The sequence below is a fragment of the Mustela nigripes genome, chromosome 6, assembly GCF_022355385.1.
Source record: "Mustela nigripes isolate SB6536 chromosome 6, MUSNIG.SB6536, whole genome shotgun sequence".
NCBI lineage: Eukaryota > Metazoa > Chordata > Mammalia > Carnivora > Mustelidae > Mustela > Mustela nigripes.
Window position 1 is genome coordinate 45,736,229 of NC_081562.1, and position 16,098 is coordinate 45,752,326.

The 16,098-nt window shown below is 35.6% G+C and overlaps 1 protein-coding gene and 1 pseudogene across 1 annotated transcript in view; one reads left to right on the top strand and one right to left on the bottom strand.

Moving 5' to 3' along the window:
* ZFC3H1 (zinc finger C3H1-type containing) overlaps positions 1-16,098 on the top strand; it is a 54,664-nt gene that overhangs the window by 2,434 nt on the left and 36,132 nt on the right. Inside the window, exons 2-5 of the mRNA XM_059402459.1 lie at positions 3,394-3,810; positions 12,244-12,308; positions 15,254-15,452; positions 15,693-15,916. Of these exons, the coding sequence (XP_059258442.1) occupies positions 3,394-3,810; positions 12,244-12,308; positions 15,254-15,452; positions 15,693-15,916 (905 nt within the window). The remainder of the gene's footprint in view (positions 1-3,393; positions 3,811-12,243; positions 12,309-15,253; positions 15,453-15,692; positions 15,917-16,098) is intronic.
* On the bottom strand, positions 7,218-7,361 carry LOC132020932 (U2 spliceosomal RNA; annotated as a pseudogene).

The following is a 16,098-nucleotide window of genomic DNA, read 5'->3' on the forward strand; positions in this document are numbered from 1 at the left end:
CTTTTAATAAACAGGCGTATGATGTGAAAAAAGTACAGGGATATATCTAATCCGATTTCTGTAGTAACTTAGCAGAAATGAGCTCTCTTGCTCTTTCTTTTCTATAGATGCTGCACTTGAGAAAAGGATGGTTGTTTTAATCCTCTGCTCATTTAATCCATCCTAGAGGTGGTATTCTTTGTAAGAATTTGTGAAGGAAAACATAGTTTTCAGCTACTCTTATATAATGTGAGCTAACAAAATTTGAAATACAAAATTTTATTAATTTAAATTCCTTAATACCAAGACTGTATTCAGGCTTATTCGTATATCCACTGTGCACTTACAATAATGACAGTTTTATTTTATAAATAATTATTTTAAGAAAGAATAAGAGTTGTGGGGCACCTGGCTAGGCCAGTCAGTAGAGGATGTGACTCTTGATCTTGGGGTTGTGAGTTCAAGCCTCATATTGGGGGTGGAGTTTCCAAAAAAAAAAAAAAAGAAAAGAAAAGAAAGAATAAGGGATATACTGTGGTTCATTTCCATAATCTAGAAGTGAAGTAACATGGGTAGTAGTATTTGTTTCTTTGTTTTTTTGTTTTTGACTTATTTTTCTGTAATGATTAAGGTAAGCTAGGTGCAGCTTTAAAGAAATAAAATGAACCACTCAGGACACCTGGGTGGCTCAGTCGGTTAAGCTGCTGCCTTCTGCTCCGGCCGGCCATGATCCCAAGATCCTGGGATCGAGGCCCACATGGAGCCTTCTTGCTCAGTGGGGAGCTGGCTTCTCTCTCTGCCTCTGCCTGCCACTCTGCCTCCTTGTGCTCACTCTCTCTCTGACAAATAAATAAAATCTTAAAAAAAAAACAACCAAAAAACAGATTCCAATGTGGCACTTATTTCCATTATCATTCATTTAAAATTTTTCTTAGTGATAGACACTTTGTCATCCCCTCTTAGCATATGTTTCCTTTGGTTGATTACTGTTTTAAACTTTCTAATATGAGAGGTAACATAATTAGGCCAGTGTCTCTCATCAGTAGAAAGTCATTTTCATCTGCAGTTGGAAAGCGTTTTTTTTTTTTAAACCAGATTTCACTTAGAAATTACATCTTAACTAGTTTAAAATTAAATCTTCTCTAAGTGTTGGTTTCATCCTAGTTGTCCTGTATTAGACAGAAATAGGAGATCTTATTTAGCCTTGACAGAGATTAGTTACAGTTGTAACTCCGTTGCTTTTCCTCATTTATCTGTCTTTTCTGTTAGTGTATTGAATCTTTTCTCTCTACAAATCTTGTCAAAGTCTTCAGTTTTATTTTTTTTAAATCACTGGTTCTGCCTTTCGATGGCTCCATTGAAAAGTGATGTGTAGATGAGGATAATTGCAGAATTTATGTATAAAGTATATAATGGTGAGGGGAGCAAGTAATGCTCTGGCTTCAGATAGAGGTTCATTTGAATTTTAGATTGGGGTCAGTTTGAAGAACAGAAAAACCTAAATATAAAGCTGTGCATAAATTGAACAGGGGAAATGTGAGATTGGAAAGGAAGTACAGGTCAAATGAAGGCATTGTATGCCATTGTAAGTATTTTGGATTCTGTTCTTAATGAGATTTAAACAAGGGGACAGATCTGATCAGATTTGTCTTCTAGATACATTAGTTCAGCAGCAGAGTAGGGGATGGCTTGTGGAAGATAAGACCCAGAATATCTATGATGAGGCCAAACTTCTTGTATTACGTAAAATACAGGAGTGCACTAGAATGCTCAAAAGGAAAAGTGAAAGAGGCTAAATAGTGAGAACACCATTATTATAGGAGTTGGAAAGGAGTCATGTCTTAAAGGAAGATAGAATGTAGGGAAAAAAGAGTGGAGTTAGAAAAGCCAAGAGAGAAGTTGTTTGCAGTGTCCAAAGCTGCGGAGAAGTCAGGTAAAATAGTTTGAAAACATGGTGGATAAACAAACTCAGCTGGCAGAAGCCAGATTCTGTTTGGTTGAAGAATTAAGACAGGTTATGAGAGACTGACTAATACTGTTTCCAGAAACTTGCCTCTGAAGAGCTTAGGTCACAGAATCAGAGGTTTACTAAAACAGTTTTGTTGCAGAACTGGTTTCTTTTTTTTAAAGATTTTTCATTTGTTTATTTGACAGAGATCACAAGTAGACAGAGGCAGGGAGAGAGAGAGAGAGGGAAGCAGGCTCCCTGCTGAGCAGAGAGCCCGATGCGGGACTTGATCTCAGGACCCTGAGATCATGACCTGAGCTGAAGGAAGAGGATTAACCCACTGAGCCACCCAGGTGCCCCATTGTTGCAGAACTGTTAAGATTTTCAGTTGTAATGCTAGTTTAGTTTCTGGAGTTAATGGTGGTGAAAAAAAATTTGGTGGTGATTCCCATTCTTTCTATTAGTCATCAGGGAAATTTTAAAATATCTGAAGGTTGATTGGTACTGTAGGTTGTTAAACAGAGGAACCATCTTTAGGGAACTGTAATGATATCCTAGCCAGTTTCCATAAATGACATATTGTCACATAAAGTACTTGTCTTTAAATCTTGTTAATTTGTAGGCTGGAGAAGTGAGGTGTAACAATTTTTGCCAGTGTGAATTATTTTGAGTAAAAATTATAGTTTGGAATTTTGTAGCCATTTATTTCTAAGGAAAAAGTTATGTTTGATGTATCACTGTGTTAGAGGAGGAAAACATTTTTTGGTAGTATTATTCCCTATCTTCAGAGACAAATTAGTTTATAAGATATACATTTTGAATACTATGGAAGTTACTTTTTTAAAAATAATGTAATTCCCTCGTTTTTTGTTGTGCATATGTTGCATATTAGTATACTTGAGCTTCAAGATTCTTAGGTATTTGGTTTTTAAGAAAATGCTTCCTATTTATAAACTAGTTTTAACTATTAGTTGTCAGTGTTTTTACCTTCTTTTTTTAAATTTGAGACTCGAGAAGAAATGAATTCCTCCTCATTATTTGAAATGTAAATTACCCATATCTGACAAACCATTCTATTTCTCCTCTCTTCCTTTAGAAAGGAATCTTTAAGATACAGCTTATATAGGCTTTCCTGATAACAATAGAAGGAATGCTGCCCTAACCTAATTAGGTGGAATACCTGTAGGTACTGCTGATAATAACTGATACCAGTGATTTTCTAAGTGGATTGTTCTGTATGGTTACTTGTTAAATTTGAAATACAGGCACATGTTACTTGTTAAATTTGAAATACAGGCACATTAAGAAATTGGGCATACAGTAAATGTAATTTAGTAATTAAAAATACTAACTCGTCTTTTTTGAAATACATGCTAAAAGGGAGATAAGTCATCTATAACCTAATGAGTTTTTATTAAATTTACTGGAAAATCTGCAGAAGCTGGTTTCCTTAATATGCTTTTCAGCCAAAAGTTTTGGAAGATCTCCATCAAGAAAACAAAATTATTCATCAAAAAGTGAAAACTGTGGAGAAGAAACTTTTGAAGACTTACTTTTGAAGTATAAGCAAATACAGTTGGAACTAGAATGCATCAATAAAGATGAAAAACTAGCTTTGAGTAGCAAAGAAGAGAACTTGCAGGAAGATGCTAAAACATTGAACTTTGAGGACCAAACAAGCACTGATAATGTCAGTATTACAAAAGACCCAAGTAAAGAAGTAGCTCCTGAGGAGAAAACACAGGTCAAAACTTTTCAGGCATTTGAATTAAAACCACTCAGGCAAAAATTGACTTTACCAGGGGATAAGAACAGGTTGAAAAAAGTTAAAGATGGAACAAAACAGCTTTCCCTGAAATCTGACACTACTGAACCTAGTCAAGGTAATGAAATTAAAATTTTCAGTTAGTACTAAGATTCTTCTTTCTCGACGAGGTAACTAGTTATTTTGGTAGTGTGCTTCATTGAAATGATTTTAATACTTTATCTGTGAATTCTTTTTGCACTTTCTACATTGACATATTCAGTAATGATAGATTTAATTTCAATCTGATCTTTTTGTCCTTCTAATACAATTTTTAACATGTGTATCAGTGGACCTTCATTTCTTAACTTACAAAATGCTTTGGATATTTGTGATGTTAGATTTTTTGGAGGTATCCTTTGTTGGGTAGAAAGTTTTTATCCTTCCTTTTCCTTGTTTGAGATCTTCAGGATGAATGGATGTTGAAGTTTATCACATCTTTTTTCTTCATTGAGAAAAACATCTTATTTTTCCTCTTTAAATGTATTAGTGTAATAGATTGTGTTAGTTAATTTTGTAGTGTTAAGCTACTCTTGTGTATTTAGGATAAATCCAGGTAGTTATTATGTCATTTTTGTACATCATGGATTTGATTTGTTAAATTTTTTCCATTTTTTATGAAGGTATAATTTATATGCAGTAAAATTTACCTTTTTTAGCATGTAGTGCTTTAAGTCTTGATAAATGCAGGCAGTTGGGTAACCATTGCCAGGCACCTCAATTAAGATCTAGAACAGTTTTGTTAACTCTCACAGATTGTCCATGCCCCTTTGTAATCAGTCCCTTCCTCCCTCACCCCACCATATAATTACTGATTGTTTTCATTCTCTATAGTTTTGCCTTTTCCAAAATGTCGTATAAATGGAATCATGCAGTATTATTGCCTTTTGATTCTAGCTTCCTTCATTTAGTTAGCATAATGTATTTGAGATTCATCATGTAGTTGTATATATCACTAGTTCATTATTGCTGAATGTGCCATTGTATAGTTATGGTACAATTTGTTTACCCATTTCCATTTGAGGATATTTGAGTTCTTCCAGTTTGGGGCAGTAAAAAGTCTTCACAAATAAAGATTTGCTATTTAGAATTTTTTTATCTGGGTTAAGAGCCTATAATTTTTATTCCTTTTTCCTTGCCAAGTTCTAGTATAAGGTTATGATGATGGTCAAAATGAGTTGGGGAATGGTTTCTTCTTTATTCTCAAGAATAAAGTTAAGAATTGGTCCTGGATTATTTGGTAGATATTATTGGTAGAAGTGTCTGGGTCTGGATGGAATTTTTTTCTGAGGAGGTTTATACTATTAACTGTTCATGCTTTTTATTTTTGGTTAATACAGTTTAGATAAATTTATTTTTCTAGTAATGTGTCTGATTCCTGTAAGTTGTGAAATTTATTTAAAAAAATTATTATTATTATTTTTTTAAGATTTTGTTTGTTTATCTGACAGACCGAGATCACAAGTAGGCAGAGAGGCAGGCAGAGAGAGAGGAGGAAAGCAGGCTCCTTGAGGAGCAGAGACCCAATGCAGGCCTCGATCCCAGGACTCTGGGATCATGACCTGAGCCGAAGGCAGAGATTTTAACCCACTGAACCACCCAGGTGCCCTTATAAAAAAAATTCTTAAGAATCTCACTTTTTGGGGTGCCTGGGTGGCTCAATTGGTTAAGTGCTTTTGGCTCAGGTCATGATCTCAGGGTCCTGGGTCCCTGCTCAGCAGGGTGTGTTTCTCCCTCTCCCTGTATCCCCACTTCTCTCTCTCTCAAATAAATAAAATCTTTTTTTTTTTTTTAAGATTATTTATTTATTTATTTGACAGAGAGAGATCACAAGTAGGCAGAGAGGCAGGCAGAGAGAGAGGAGGAAGCAGGCTCCCTGCCGAGCAGGGAGCCCGATGCGGGACTCGATCCCAGGACCCTGAGATCATGACCCGAGCGAAGGCAGCGGCTTAACCCACTGAGCCACCCAGGCGCCCCGTCAAATAAATAAAATCTTAAAAAAGAAAAAAGTATCTCACTTTTCTATTATTTGCAGCATTTATAAATTATATCCCCCAGTTTTTAGTTTCCCTAGAAATAAGTACATAGCTTTTAAAACTGGTGGTGCCTGGATGGCTCAGCCCTTAAGCTAATAAGCCTTTGGCTCAGGTCATGATCCTAGGGTCCTGGGATTGACCCCCCCACATTGGGCTGGCTCCCTATTCAGCAGGAGACCTGCTTCTCTATCTCCTCCCCCCCCCCGCTTGTATTCTCATTCTCTCTCTCTCTCAGTTAAATAAAGACATAAAACCTTAAAAAAAACAAAAACAAAAAACTTGTTAGTTTTCAGTCTCTCTCCTATTAAGATTGGTTTGGGTTTTGAAGTTTTTACTTTAGCTGTTTGTGATATATAATTTTTTCCCACACATTTCTAAATATTTCCTAATTTTTGTTTTTCTTTGACCTGTAGACTATTTGGAAGTATGTTTCTTAACTTCCAAACATGAAGCTTCTTTATAGTTTTTGTTACTGGTTTCTAAGTCAACCATACTGTCAGAGAAGGAGCTATTAGAGAAAGAATGAGAATATAGATATTGTCATATTTATTTGAGACTTGCTTTATTGTATGGTTGATTTTTTATAAGTGTTCTTTGTGTGTTCACATCTTTATTCATTTTTTGATCTGATTGATTTATTTCTGAAAGGTTTGTTAACATCAGCCACTATGGTGGTGGATTTATGGTTTTCAGTTTTTGTTTTAAATACTTTCAGGCTGAGGATTGACTCATTATTCTCTAGTTATGTTTCTGACTGAAAGACTTATCTTATGCCAATAGTTAACACCATCTTTCTTTCAATAAGTATAAATGCCTTGAATATTATTTTCCATTCTTTCAGTCTTTCCATATTCTCAAGTCTCAAATGTCAATTGTATATAGTATAGAACTAGATTTCTTTTGTAACTTAGTCTGACAGTCTTTGTCCTTTATTATAATATAGCTCATTTGCATTTATCATTATTACTGATAGTTGGATTTTTTTTGTTTTCTTTTTCTTTCATGCCTCTTTGGTGTTCCCTCCCCTCCCCAATTACAATTTTTTTTTCCTTTTACTGGTTTGGAAGTTAGATATTAAGTTTCTTGTCTCATATTGTTTCCTTTCAGAATTGTAACATGAATTTTTCTTATCAGTGCTTAAAATTAATCAAGGTCTTTATCCTCTCCTGTACAAGGGCCAGTAATTTGCCTATCTTTGCTCATAATTTAACACTTTCTTCGCTCACTTTTCTATGGCTAGAATTTTTATCCTTAAAAGACATCTTTTAGAATTTAGATGTGTCTGCTGGATAGAAAACTTATCTGTTTGCCCTTTCTTTAAAGATAATTTTCTTTTCTTTTTTTTAAAGATTTTATTTATTTATTTGACAGAGAGAAATCACAAGTAGGCAGAGAGGCAGGCAGAGAGAGAGAGAGGAGGAAGCAGGCTCCCTGCTGAGCAGGGAGCCCGATGCGGGACTCGATCCCAGGACCCTGAGATCATGACCTGAGCCGAAGGCAGCGGCTTAACCACTGAGCCACCCAGGCGCCCAAAAGATAATTTTCTAGGGTTGGAATTCTACACTTGATCTTAGCCAAAAGGCCGAGAGGCGATCTAGGTTTGGAATTCTGGATTGGCTAATTATATTCTCAACATATTAAAGATATTTTCTGGCTTCCATTATTGATTTTGGTGAAAAGTCAGCTGTTGGGCTTAATAGTTTCTAATTTGAAGTTAATTTATCTTCTTTCTCTGCTTGCTTTAAAAATCTAATTTTTGTTTCTGATATTCTTTTTTTTTTTTTTTAAAGATTTTATTTATTTATTTGACAGAGATCACAAGTAGACAGAGAGGCAGGCAGAGAGAGAGAGAGGGAAGCAGGCTCCCTGCTGAGCAGAGAGCCTGATGCGGGGCTCAATCCCAGGACCCTGAGATCATGACCTGAGCCGAAGGCAGTGGCTTAACCCACTGAGCCACCCAGGCGCCCCTGTTTCTGATATTCTGTAGTTTATGATGTGTTGATTGTGATTTCTTTTTATTCAGAATAGCTTGCAATTTGTTGTGCTTCTTATTTTCATTGATTCTGAAAGATTGTCATCTTTTAAATGTTTTCTCATTCTCTTTTTTAGAATTATGTATGTATATCAAATCATCTTACTTTATCTTCCATTTCTCTTAATTTCCTTTAAGTTTATATCTCTCTGTAAATCTGCTCCATTCTAAATAATTTCTTCTGATGCATCTCTCAGTTCATGGATTCTCTTTTTAGCTGTGTCTGATTTGTCTTAATTTCACCTATTGAATTTTAAATTCAGTTACAGTTTTTATTTTAGCTTTTTTTTTTTTTCAAATTACTTTGGTCAATTTTAGATTTTTCTGCTTATTTTTTCAAATTTATCTTTATTTCTTTAAGCATGTTAACCATAGGTTTGCTTTAGTTGTTTCTTTCCCTTGTTTGCTAATTTTCAGTAACTCAGTTTTTTATGGGTCTCATTTCTGGTTTCCATTTTTGATACCTTTTCTTGAATGCTTAGTGATTTTTTTTCTTTTCTTTTTCTCTTCCTTTTTTGTTTCTTAAGGTGCTTATTTTAGTTTCAGTTTTTTTTGTGGGAATTTTTTGAGGCCTGGGACAAAGATGAATTTCCAAGAGAGTGGTTGCTTTTGCCACTGCCAGGCTTTATATTTTTGCTCTGGGACCGCTTTATATTTGAAGTTTTCAAGGCCTTCCATGTGTACATTGTATTGCAAACCTGAGTGGTGACTGTTTTTGGTTACATACTCTCAGGAACATGTTTTTTCTTCTTCAGTTTAGCACCATGATTCCAGGTAGGAAATTTCAAAAAGTATAACTCAGTGGGATAGAAAAAAAACACAAATAACTATTATAGAGTATAAGAGTTATGTATGAAAGCCTGCAGTAATACAGGGAAAGGATCAAATATGTCTCCCTGGGTTTAGAAAGTTTTCATAGTGATGGAAATGTTTGATTTGTGGCTCAAAAAATTAGTCTTTTCAACTTGGGAAGTATGAAGGAAACAGATGAGCAGATAAAAAGCACAGAGAACTTTTAAAGGCTAATTGAGATTGATCTGAATTGGGGGCAGTGTGGGATATATGGTATGTTTCTTGGAGGAGTTGGATATAAATTTATAAAAGGGTAGATTGAAATCACATTGCAGAGGGCCTTGAATGTCTTGGCTAGGGAATATAGATTTTCTTAAATGTCAGGTGGGACATCAGATATTTTTAAATAGGAAAATTATGTTATCAGGTATCTGTTTTAGAAATGTAACTGACAGCAGTAAGGAAGAGGAGTTGGAAGAAAACCGAAAAAGCTAAAATTTTATCTCAATAAATTATATTGGTTAGTTTCTTCATATGCATCCTCTCCACCCCCTACTGTATGCTTTCCCCAGTCCTCAGCAAGACTCTCAGCTCTGCCATCAAGCATTTAAACTTTTAAGCATTTTTAGGAAATGCTTTTCCATTTCTTTCAACAACTCTTCTAAACCTTATTATTTTTTTCAGGCTTTTACTCCTATTCCTATTATTCCTATTGTTCAGCCTATGGGTGTACCTCCTATTTCAGGTGATCTGACTCAGCTATCAGTTTCTCACTTTTTTACTGTAAACTTATAACTGTATCGATTTTCACTTCATTTCATTTTTGTTTATGGCCACTTCGTATTAACCTGTATTCCTGGCTCTGACCTCTACCTTCTCTGAAACCTTGCCCCGTCTGTTGTTTATTTTGATTCATCTTTAACCACTTTCTCTTAAGGGGTTCTTAGTATAAACATATTTGCATTTTCCTTCCCAAAATGTAATCACTCTCTTGGATTTCTCCCAGTCTGTAGTCTCCCTTAACCTCTGTCTTTTCAACCAGACTCCTTGAAAAGCTGGTCCAGGCTGACTTTCCACTTTACCTCTCAATCCAACGCCATCTGCTTTTCTGCTCTTCACTGAAACTAGTCAGGGCAGAGTTACTTTGAAGTAATTACAAAATTAATTTTAATTTTCCTTCATTTTTTTATTTCATTCTTCCATTGATTCAGAAATTGAGCACCTTATTTCAGGCTTTGGGAAATCTATCCATGAACAGATTAGTAATTTATGCCTTCATGGGTTTGTGTTTCAGAAAGGGGGGAGAATAAATATGATTAGTAAAAAACAGTTATGGAAAAAAGTATAGCAGGGTAAGTAGAGGGATGGCAGATATAGATTGCAGTATTAATTAGTAATAAGGAGAGGCCTGAATTTGAAGGTGGGATTTTTAAAAAGGCTTTGAAGACCATGAGGGAATAGCCAAATGGATATGCAAGGGAAGAGCTTTCTAGGCACATAATAAATAGCTAGAGTAATGATTTTTTTTTTTTTTTTAAGATTTTATTTATTTATTTGACAGAAAGAGAGAGTGAGAGAGGGAACAAAAGCAGGGGGAGAGGGAGAAGCAGGCTTCTTGCTGAGCAGGGAGCCCGATGCAGCCCTCAGTCCAAGGACTCTGGGATCATGACCTGAGCCAAGGCAGATGCCTAACAACTGAGCCACCCAGGTACCCCTAGAGTATTGATTTTCTCACTTTGGCCCTTGGACCAGCATTACCTGGAAACTTGATACAAATTCAAATGCTGGGGTGCCTGGGTGGCTCAGTTGGTTAAGCATTCCGTTAAGGCTGCCTTGGGCTCATGTCCTGATCCCCGAGTCCGGGGATTAGCCTGTCATCCTTTGTCTACTCAGCCGGAAGTCTGTTTCTCCCTCTGCCCCTGACCCCACTTGTGCTAGCTCGCTCTCATGTGTGCGATCTCTCTTTCTAGCACATGTGCGATCTCTCTCAAATAAATAAAAATTGTTTAAAATTAAAAAAAAAAATGAAAAGAGAAAAATGCAAATGCTCAGGCCCTATCCTAGATCTACTGAATTGGAAACCCTGGAAGTGGGGCCCAAGAATCTGTATTTAACAAGCCTTCTTGTTGATTCTAATACCTGGTAAAGTTTGAGAATCAACAAACTAGAATAACTACTGTTAAGGCAGAAGAGTACCTGCCATATTTGAGGAATAACAGGCCTTGTCCCTAAAGAAAAGAGAGGGGGGTGCTGAGTAGTGGAAGACAAGAAGTCAGAGATGATGGGTTGGGTAGATCACATAGAGGTTCATAAGAACTTGGTTTTTTATTCCAAATGAAATGTGAACTACTGCAGGATCTTGAGCAAAAGAACTGGTATAATTAATTTATATTCTCAAAGGACCATTCAGGCCACAATGTTGAGAATATTCTCTAGGGAGTAGACATATCTACTATATTTAGTGATGTTCTTCTTGATAAATATGAAATTTGGGGGTTTCAATAATACCATACACATCTAGAATTTCTTACAACCTTCTGATTTTCCCTTTTTTTTTTTTTTTTAAAGATTTATTTATTTATTTATTTGAGAGAGAGACAGTGAGAGAGAGCATGAGCGAGGAGAAGGTCAGAGAGGGAAGCAGACTCCCCATGGAGCTGAGAGCCTGATGTGGGACTCGATCCCGGGACTCCGGGATCATGACCTGAGCCGAAAGCAGTCGTCCAACCAACTGAGCCACCCAGGCGTCCCCCTTTTTTTTTTTTTTTTTTTGAAGTTTTCCTTTGTATTTGCTCAACTGTCGAATGCCCTCTGTTCCATTCTCCAAGGGTGTTCTTCATTACATGGTTTTTAACTACCACCTGTGTCCTGATGATTGTCTTTAGCTCAGTTTAGAATTCTGGATAATAATTTTTTTTTTTTTTTAAAGATTTTATTTATTTATTTGACAGAGAGAGATCACAGTAGGCAGAGAGGCAGGCAGAGAGAGAGGAAGGGAAGCAGGCTCCTGCTGAGCAGAGAGCCTGATGCGGGACTCGATCTCAGGACCCTGAGATCATGACCTGAGCCGAAGGCAGCGGCTTAACCCACTGAGCCACCCAGGCGCCCTGGATAATAATTTTAAAAATACAGCATGACTGCAAAAACCAATTTTGATCTTGGAAGTATTGAGTCAGAATTGAAATAACTATATTGTAGAGACCCATAACAGTGGTAGGACAGTGTCTAACTACAAGTTTGGTGAATTAAACAATTACCTGCTTTTATAGACTTTGTGTAAAGTTAGATTTATAGTCTGAAATTTATGGTTTATACTTGTTTTTTAAGGTAGATTTGTGCTCATAAGGTGCTGCCAACTTAATGTAAATTTTGTTATTGAAATAATTACTTTTAATTCTTAGTCCTTTTATCAAAGTACAGTTTTAACTTTTTTAATATTTTGAATCATTTTGCCTGATAACTTTAGAAATGAGGCTGATATGAAAAGTCAGATTGGTCAGATTTTCATTCTAATAGAATTCTTTCCTTCTTAGTGATTCTGAAAACGAGAGACTTCTTAAAATAATTACTACTAAATATCATACAGCATTTTATTTTAAATTGATGATAGCTGTTTTTTGGAGTATTGAAAGTATGCTGTTTTATTTTAAAGGATTAGAAGATAAAGAACAAAATATAACAAGAAGAATTAGTGCCTCAGACATTCTATCTGAAAAGGTAAGATTCTGCTTTCTGGAATTGGGTGTCTCTGTAAGACTGATTCTTATATTGCTTTACTCTGTTCTTTTGAAAGAAGGTTCTGTCTTGCTTTCTACTCATTTCTTTTATGTCATTTCTTTCATCATTACCTCCATTTGGACATAAATCTTTTTTTTTTTTTTTTAAAGATTTTATTTATTTATTTGACAGAGAGAAATCACAAGTAGTCGGAGAGGCAGGCAGAGAGAGAGAGAGAGGAGGAAGCAGAGCAGAGAGCCCGATGCGGGACTCGATCCCAAGACCCTGAGATCATGACCTGAGCCGAAGGCAGCGGCTTAACCCACTGAGCCACCCAGGCGCCCTGGACATAAATCTTAAAGATAAAATTTGGAGAGATGTCCTTCAGTATCTTTGTGCTGGGTTCAGTTAAATTGAATTTAATTGAAGTGTTTTTTATATATATCCATAGATGATCTTTTTTGTTAGTTTTTTGAAACTTTTAATTTTCACCCAGAGAGTTTGTTTTCCTGCTTTTGGGGGATTATCCTGTATGGGAAATCTTTGGAGTTAGACCTTCACCTGCTCTTCGGTTCTAGCTCCTCTTAATAGCTGAGTGTTCTTTGCCACTTTGCCAGCTCTTTGCCTTTGCTTGCCTTGATTTCCTTTTCTACAGAATGAGTGTGGTATCATCTGTTCTCTGGATTGTGGCCAGGTTGAGCAGAATAAAGTACAGAGGCACCTGGCACTGTGTTTGACATGTAGTAGGTCTCAATAGCCCAAGCCTTTTCTTTGTTGAATTAGAGATCTGAAATACCTTCAGTTCCTTCTTTTAAGATTTCAGTTAGTTTTTATGAGTAAATTAAAATGAAGCAAAGAGCCTAGAAGCTTTAGAAAAGAGATGATCCTGAATTTAAGATTGATAATACAACATATACCCATGTACACAAAAACACACACACACATGCATATGTGTCTGCATGTATATATATTTTTTAATGTCCTTAAAATAACTTCATAAATTAGGGAGACATTATTTGGTTTACAAATGAGGGAAGATTTATATGGATAGGTTAAGTGAGTTACCTGAAGTTATGTAGGACTTAAATGTTAGAGCTAGAAGTTAAATGGGGTTCAGTAATCTTGCTGATCAGGTAGCAGCTTTAAGTAGGATATAGTTGTATGACTAAACGAGTAACTTCTTTCTTTTATGCCAAAAGGAGTGGTTGCAAAAAGTAATCAAAGACTTTTAAGTCTCCATGGAACAGTGATGATCTAGCTTTATTTTAAATGCTTTCGATCAGCACTATCCTATTGAATTTTCTACAATAATGGAAATATTCTTTATTTGCACTTTTCAATATGGTAGCTATTAACCACATGTGGCTTTTAAGCACTTGAAATGTGATTAGTGTGGCTGAGGAACTAAATTTCTTATTCAGTTTTAGCTAATTTAAATTTAAATAGCCACATGGGGCTCATTGCCACCATACTGGATAGCACAGTTCTAGAACTACAGGACCAAGTAGTAGAATTTGGTATGTTTAAGTGACTTAGAGTTAAAAAAAGATAATTTTTTTCAACTCGTTTGTTACATATATTTCCCAGCAGTGGAAAGGGTACTTATAGCCTGGTTTGGATAAACTGAAATACTGAAATATGTGGTGGCAATTCAGTTAGGCATTTATAATAGTTCATAGTAGAGTGAAACCAGTAGGAAGTACCCACTGTTTTCTTTATGGTTAAGGTATCTTAAGAAGTTAAGTAATTTAATTGGATATTAGACAAATGTGATTATAATTCATGTGTAAGCAAAGATTATTAGGTAAGTGAGCCTTGATCTTTTTGAGTCTTAGTTTCTTAGTCTCTTCTGATTCCCTCCTTTTTTATACATATGCATAAAAGAAAAACAGTTTTGCATTTAATTTCAAAGGATGGGGAAGCCAGAGGACTCCCAAATATGTCTGTCCCCACTATATCCATGTACTTCAATTAAAAATCTGTGCTTAGGGGCTCCTGGGTGGCTCAGTGTGTTAAGCGTGTGCCTTCAGCTTCAGCTCAGGTCAAGGTCTCAGGTTCCTAGGAACGAGTCCCACATCCCCGCCTCAGGCTCTCTGCTCTGCAGGGAGCCTGCTTCCCCCTCTCCCTCTCCTTGTCTCTCTGCCTACTTGTGAGGTGTCTCTCTCTCTCTCTCTCTGTCAGATAAATAAAATCTTCAAAAAAATTATCTGTGCTTAGTTTACCTGACATTTTAAATTATATTTTAGCTAAAATGTAGAGAATAGATTTTAAAAATTACCTTAAAAAAAGGTAGGGTGAAAAAAATTTAAGATATTTCAGTTGGAAAAAAGCTTCCAAACATTTGTCCTTAACCTGTTTTCCTGTTTTAGCTTCCCTGTAGGAAAGTCTTGGGAGTTCAAAATAGTTTTAGAACATATATTGTTTAAAAGTAAGTAAATCTAAAGAATTATAAAATACATATTTTGTTAAAAAGTTTGCAAATTTCAATCTTGACATTCAGTGTACCTGTTCTCTGTATTACTTGTAAAACAATAAATCACATGTTTATGGAACCACTTCATTCTTCATTCTTGACCTCTTCTGGGTGGATTTCTTTTTGCATTTGCTGTAATCAGATTTTTACTTTCTTGCTTGGGAGGCTCAGTTAAATGCTGATCTCTGACACTTAACTTCCCTTTTGCATCATACTATTCCATCAGTTGTATTCATCCCCTCTAACTCTTTTACATATACACACACCCTCCACAGGTTGATCTGTCTGTATTATAGGGATTGGAGGTGTAGGGCTGTGGTAAATAGTGCAGTTTCCTTATTTTACTTATATTGCTGTTAAGTATTTGCTTTACAACTAAATTCTGATCCTTGGAAAGGTTTGACTTGGTGAGATGTTTAAAGTCAAATAATAAAACTAAACTAAAAAGTTACAACTATTTCTTTTTTCAAAGAAACTTGGTGAAGATGAAGAGGAACTGTCAGAACTACAACTTCGTCTTTTGGCTCTTCAGTCAGCCAGTAAAAAATGGCAACAAAAAGAACAGCAGGTGATGAAGGAAAGCAAAGAAAAGTTGACTAAGACGAAAACTGTACAGCAAAAAGTTAAAACCAGTACGAAAACACATTCAGCCAAAAAAGTTAGCACTACAGGTGATCATTTCTGTCAAATTCTTTTGATTTCATATATCAATACAGTTTTGATTTTAATTCAGAAAGTTTGGAGTTTGGGAACTCTAGGGCCCCGAATGGGGGACAGTCCTATATAAACAGAACTTGGAGGAGCATTTGTATATTTGATTTAATGACAATGAAAATAAATTATAAAGCTCTTCTTTTCTTTTATCTAGAAAGTTCTAATAGATACCAATGTTTCTGTATTTTTATTTAAAGCTAAACAAGCATTAAGGAAGCAGCAAACAAAAGCATGGAAGAAACTACAACAACAAAAAGAACAGGAAAGACAGAAAGAAGAGGATCAGCGGAAACAAGCTGAAGAAGAAGAGAGAAGGAAAAGAGAAGAAGAAATCAGAAAAATTCGAGATCTCTCAAATCAGGAAGAGCAGTACAATCGATTCATGAAATTGGTTGGTGGGAAGAGGAGATCAAGAAGTAAGGTAAAGAGTGTAAAAATATAAAGTCAAAACATTATTCAAATTTTAGTGTCCTTATTATCTTCATAAATACAGTCAACTAAGAAAAACTGTAGAGTTTTTGTGTTCAATAGAACTTGTTAACAACTTTTGGGGGAAAGAGGGAGGTTTGATTATAATTAAGAATGAGTTTTCTGGGGCGCCTG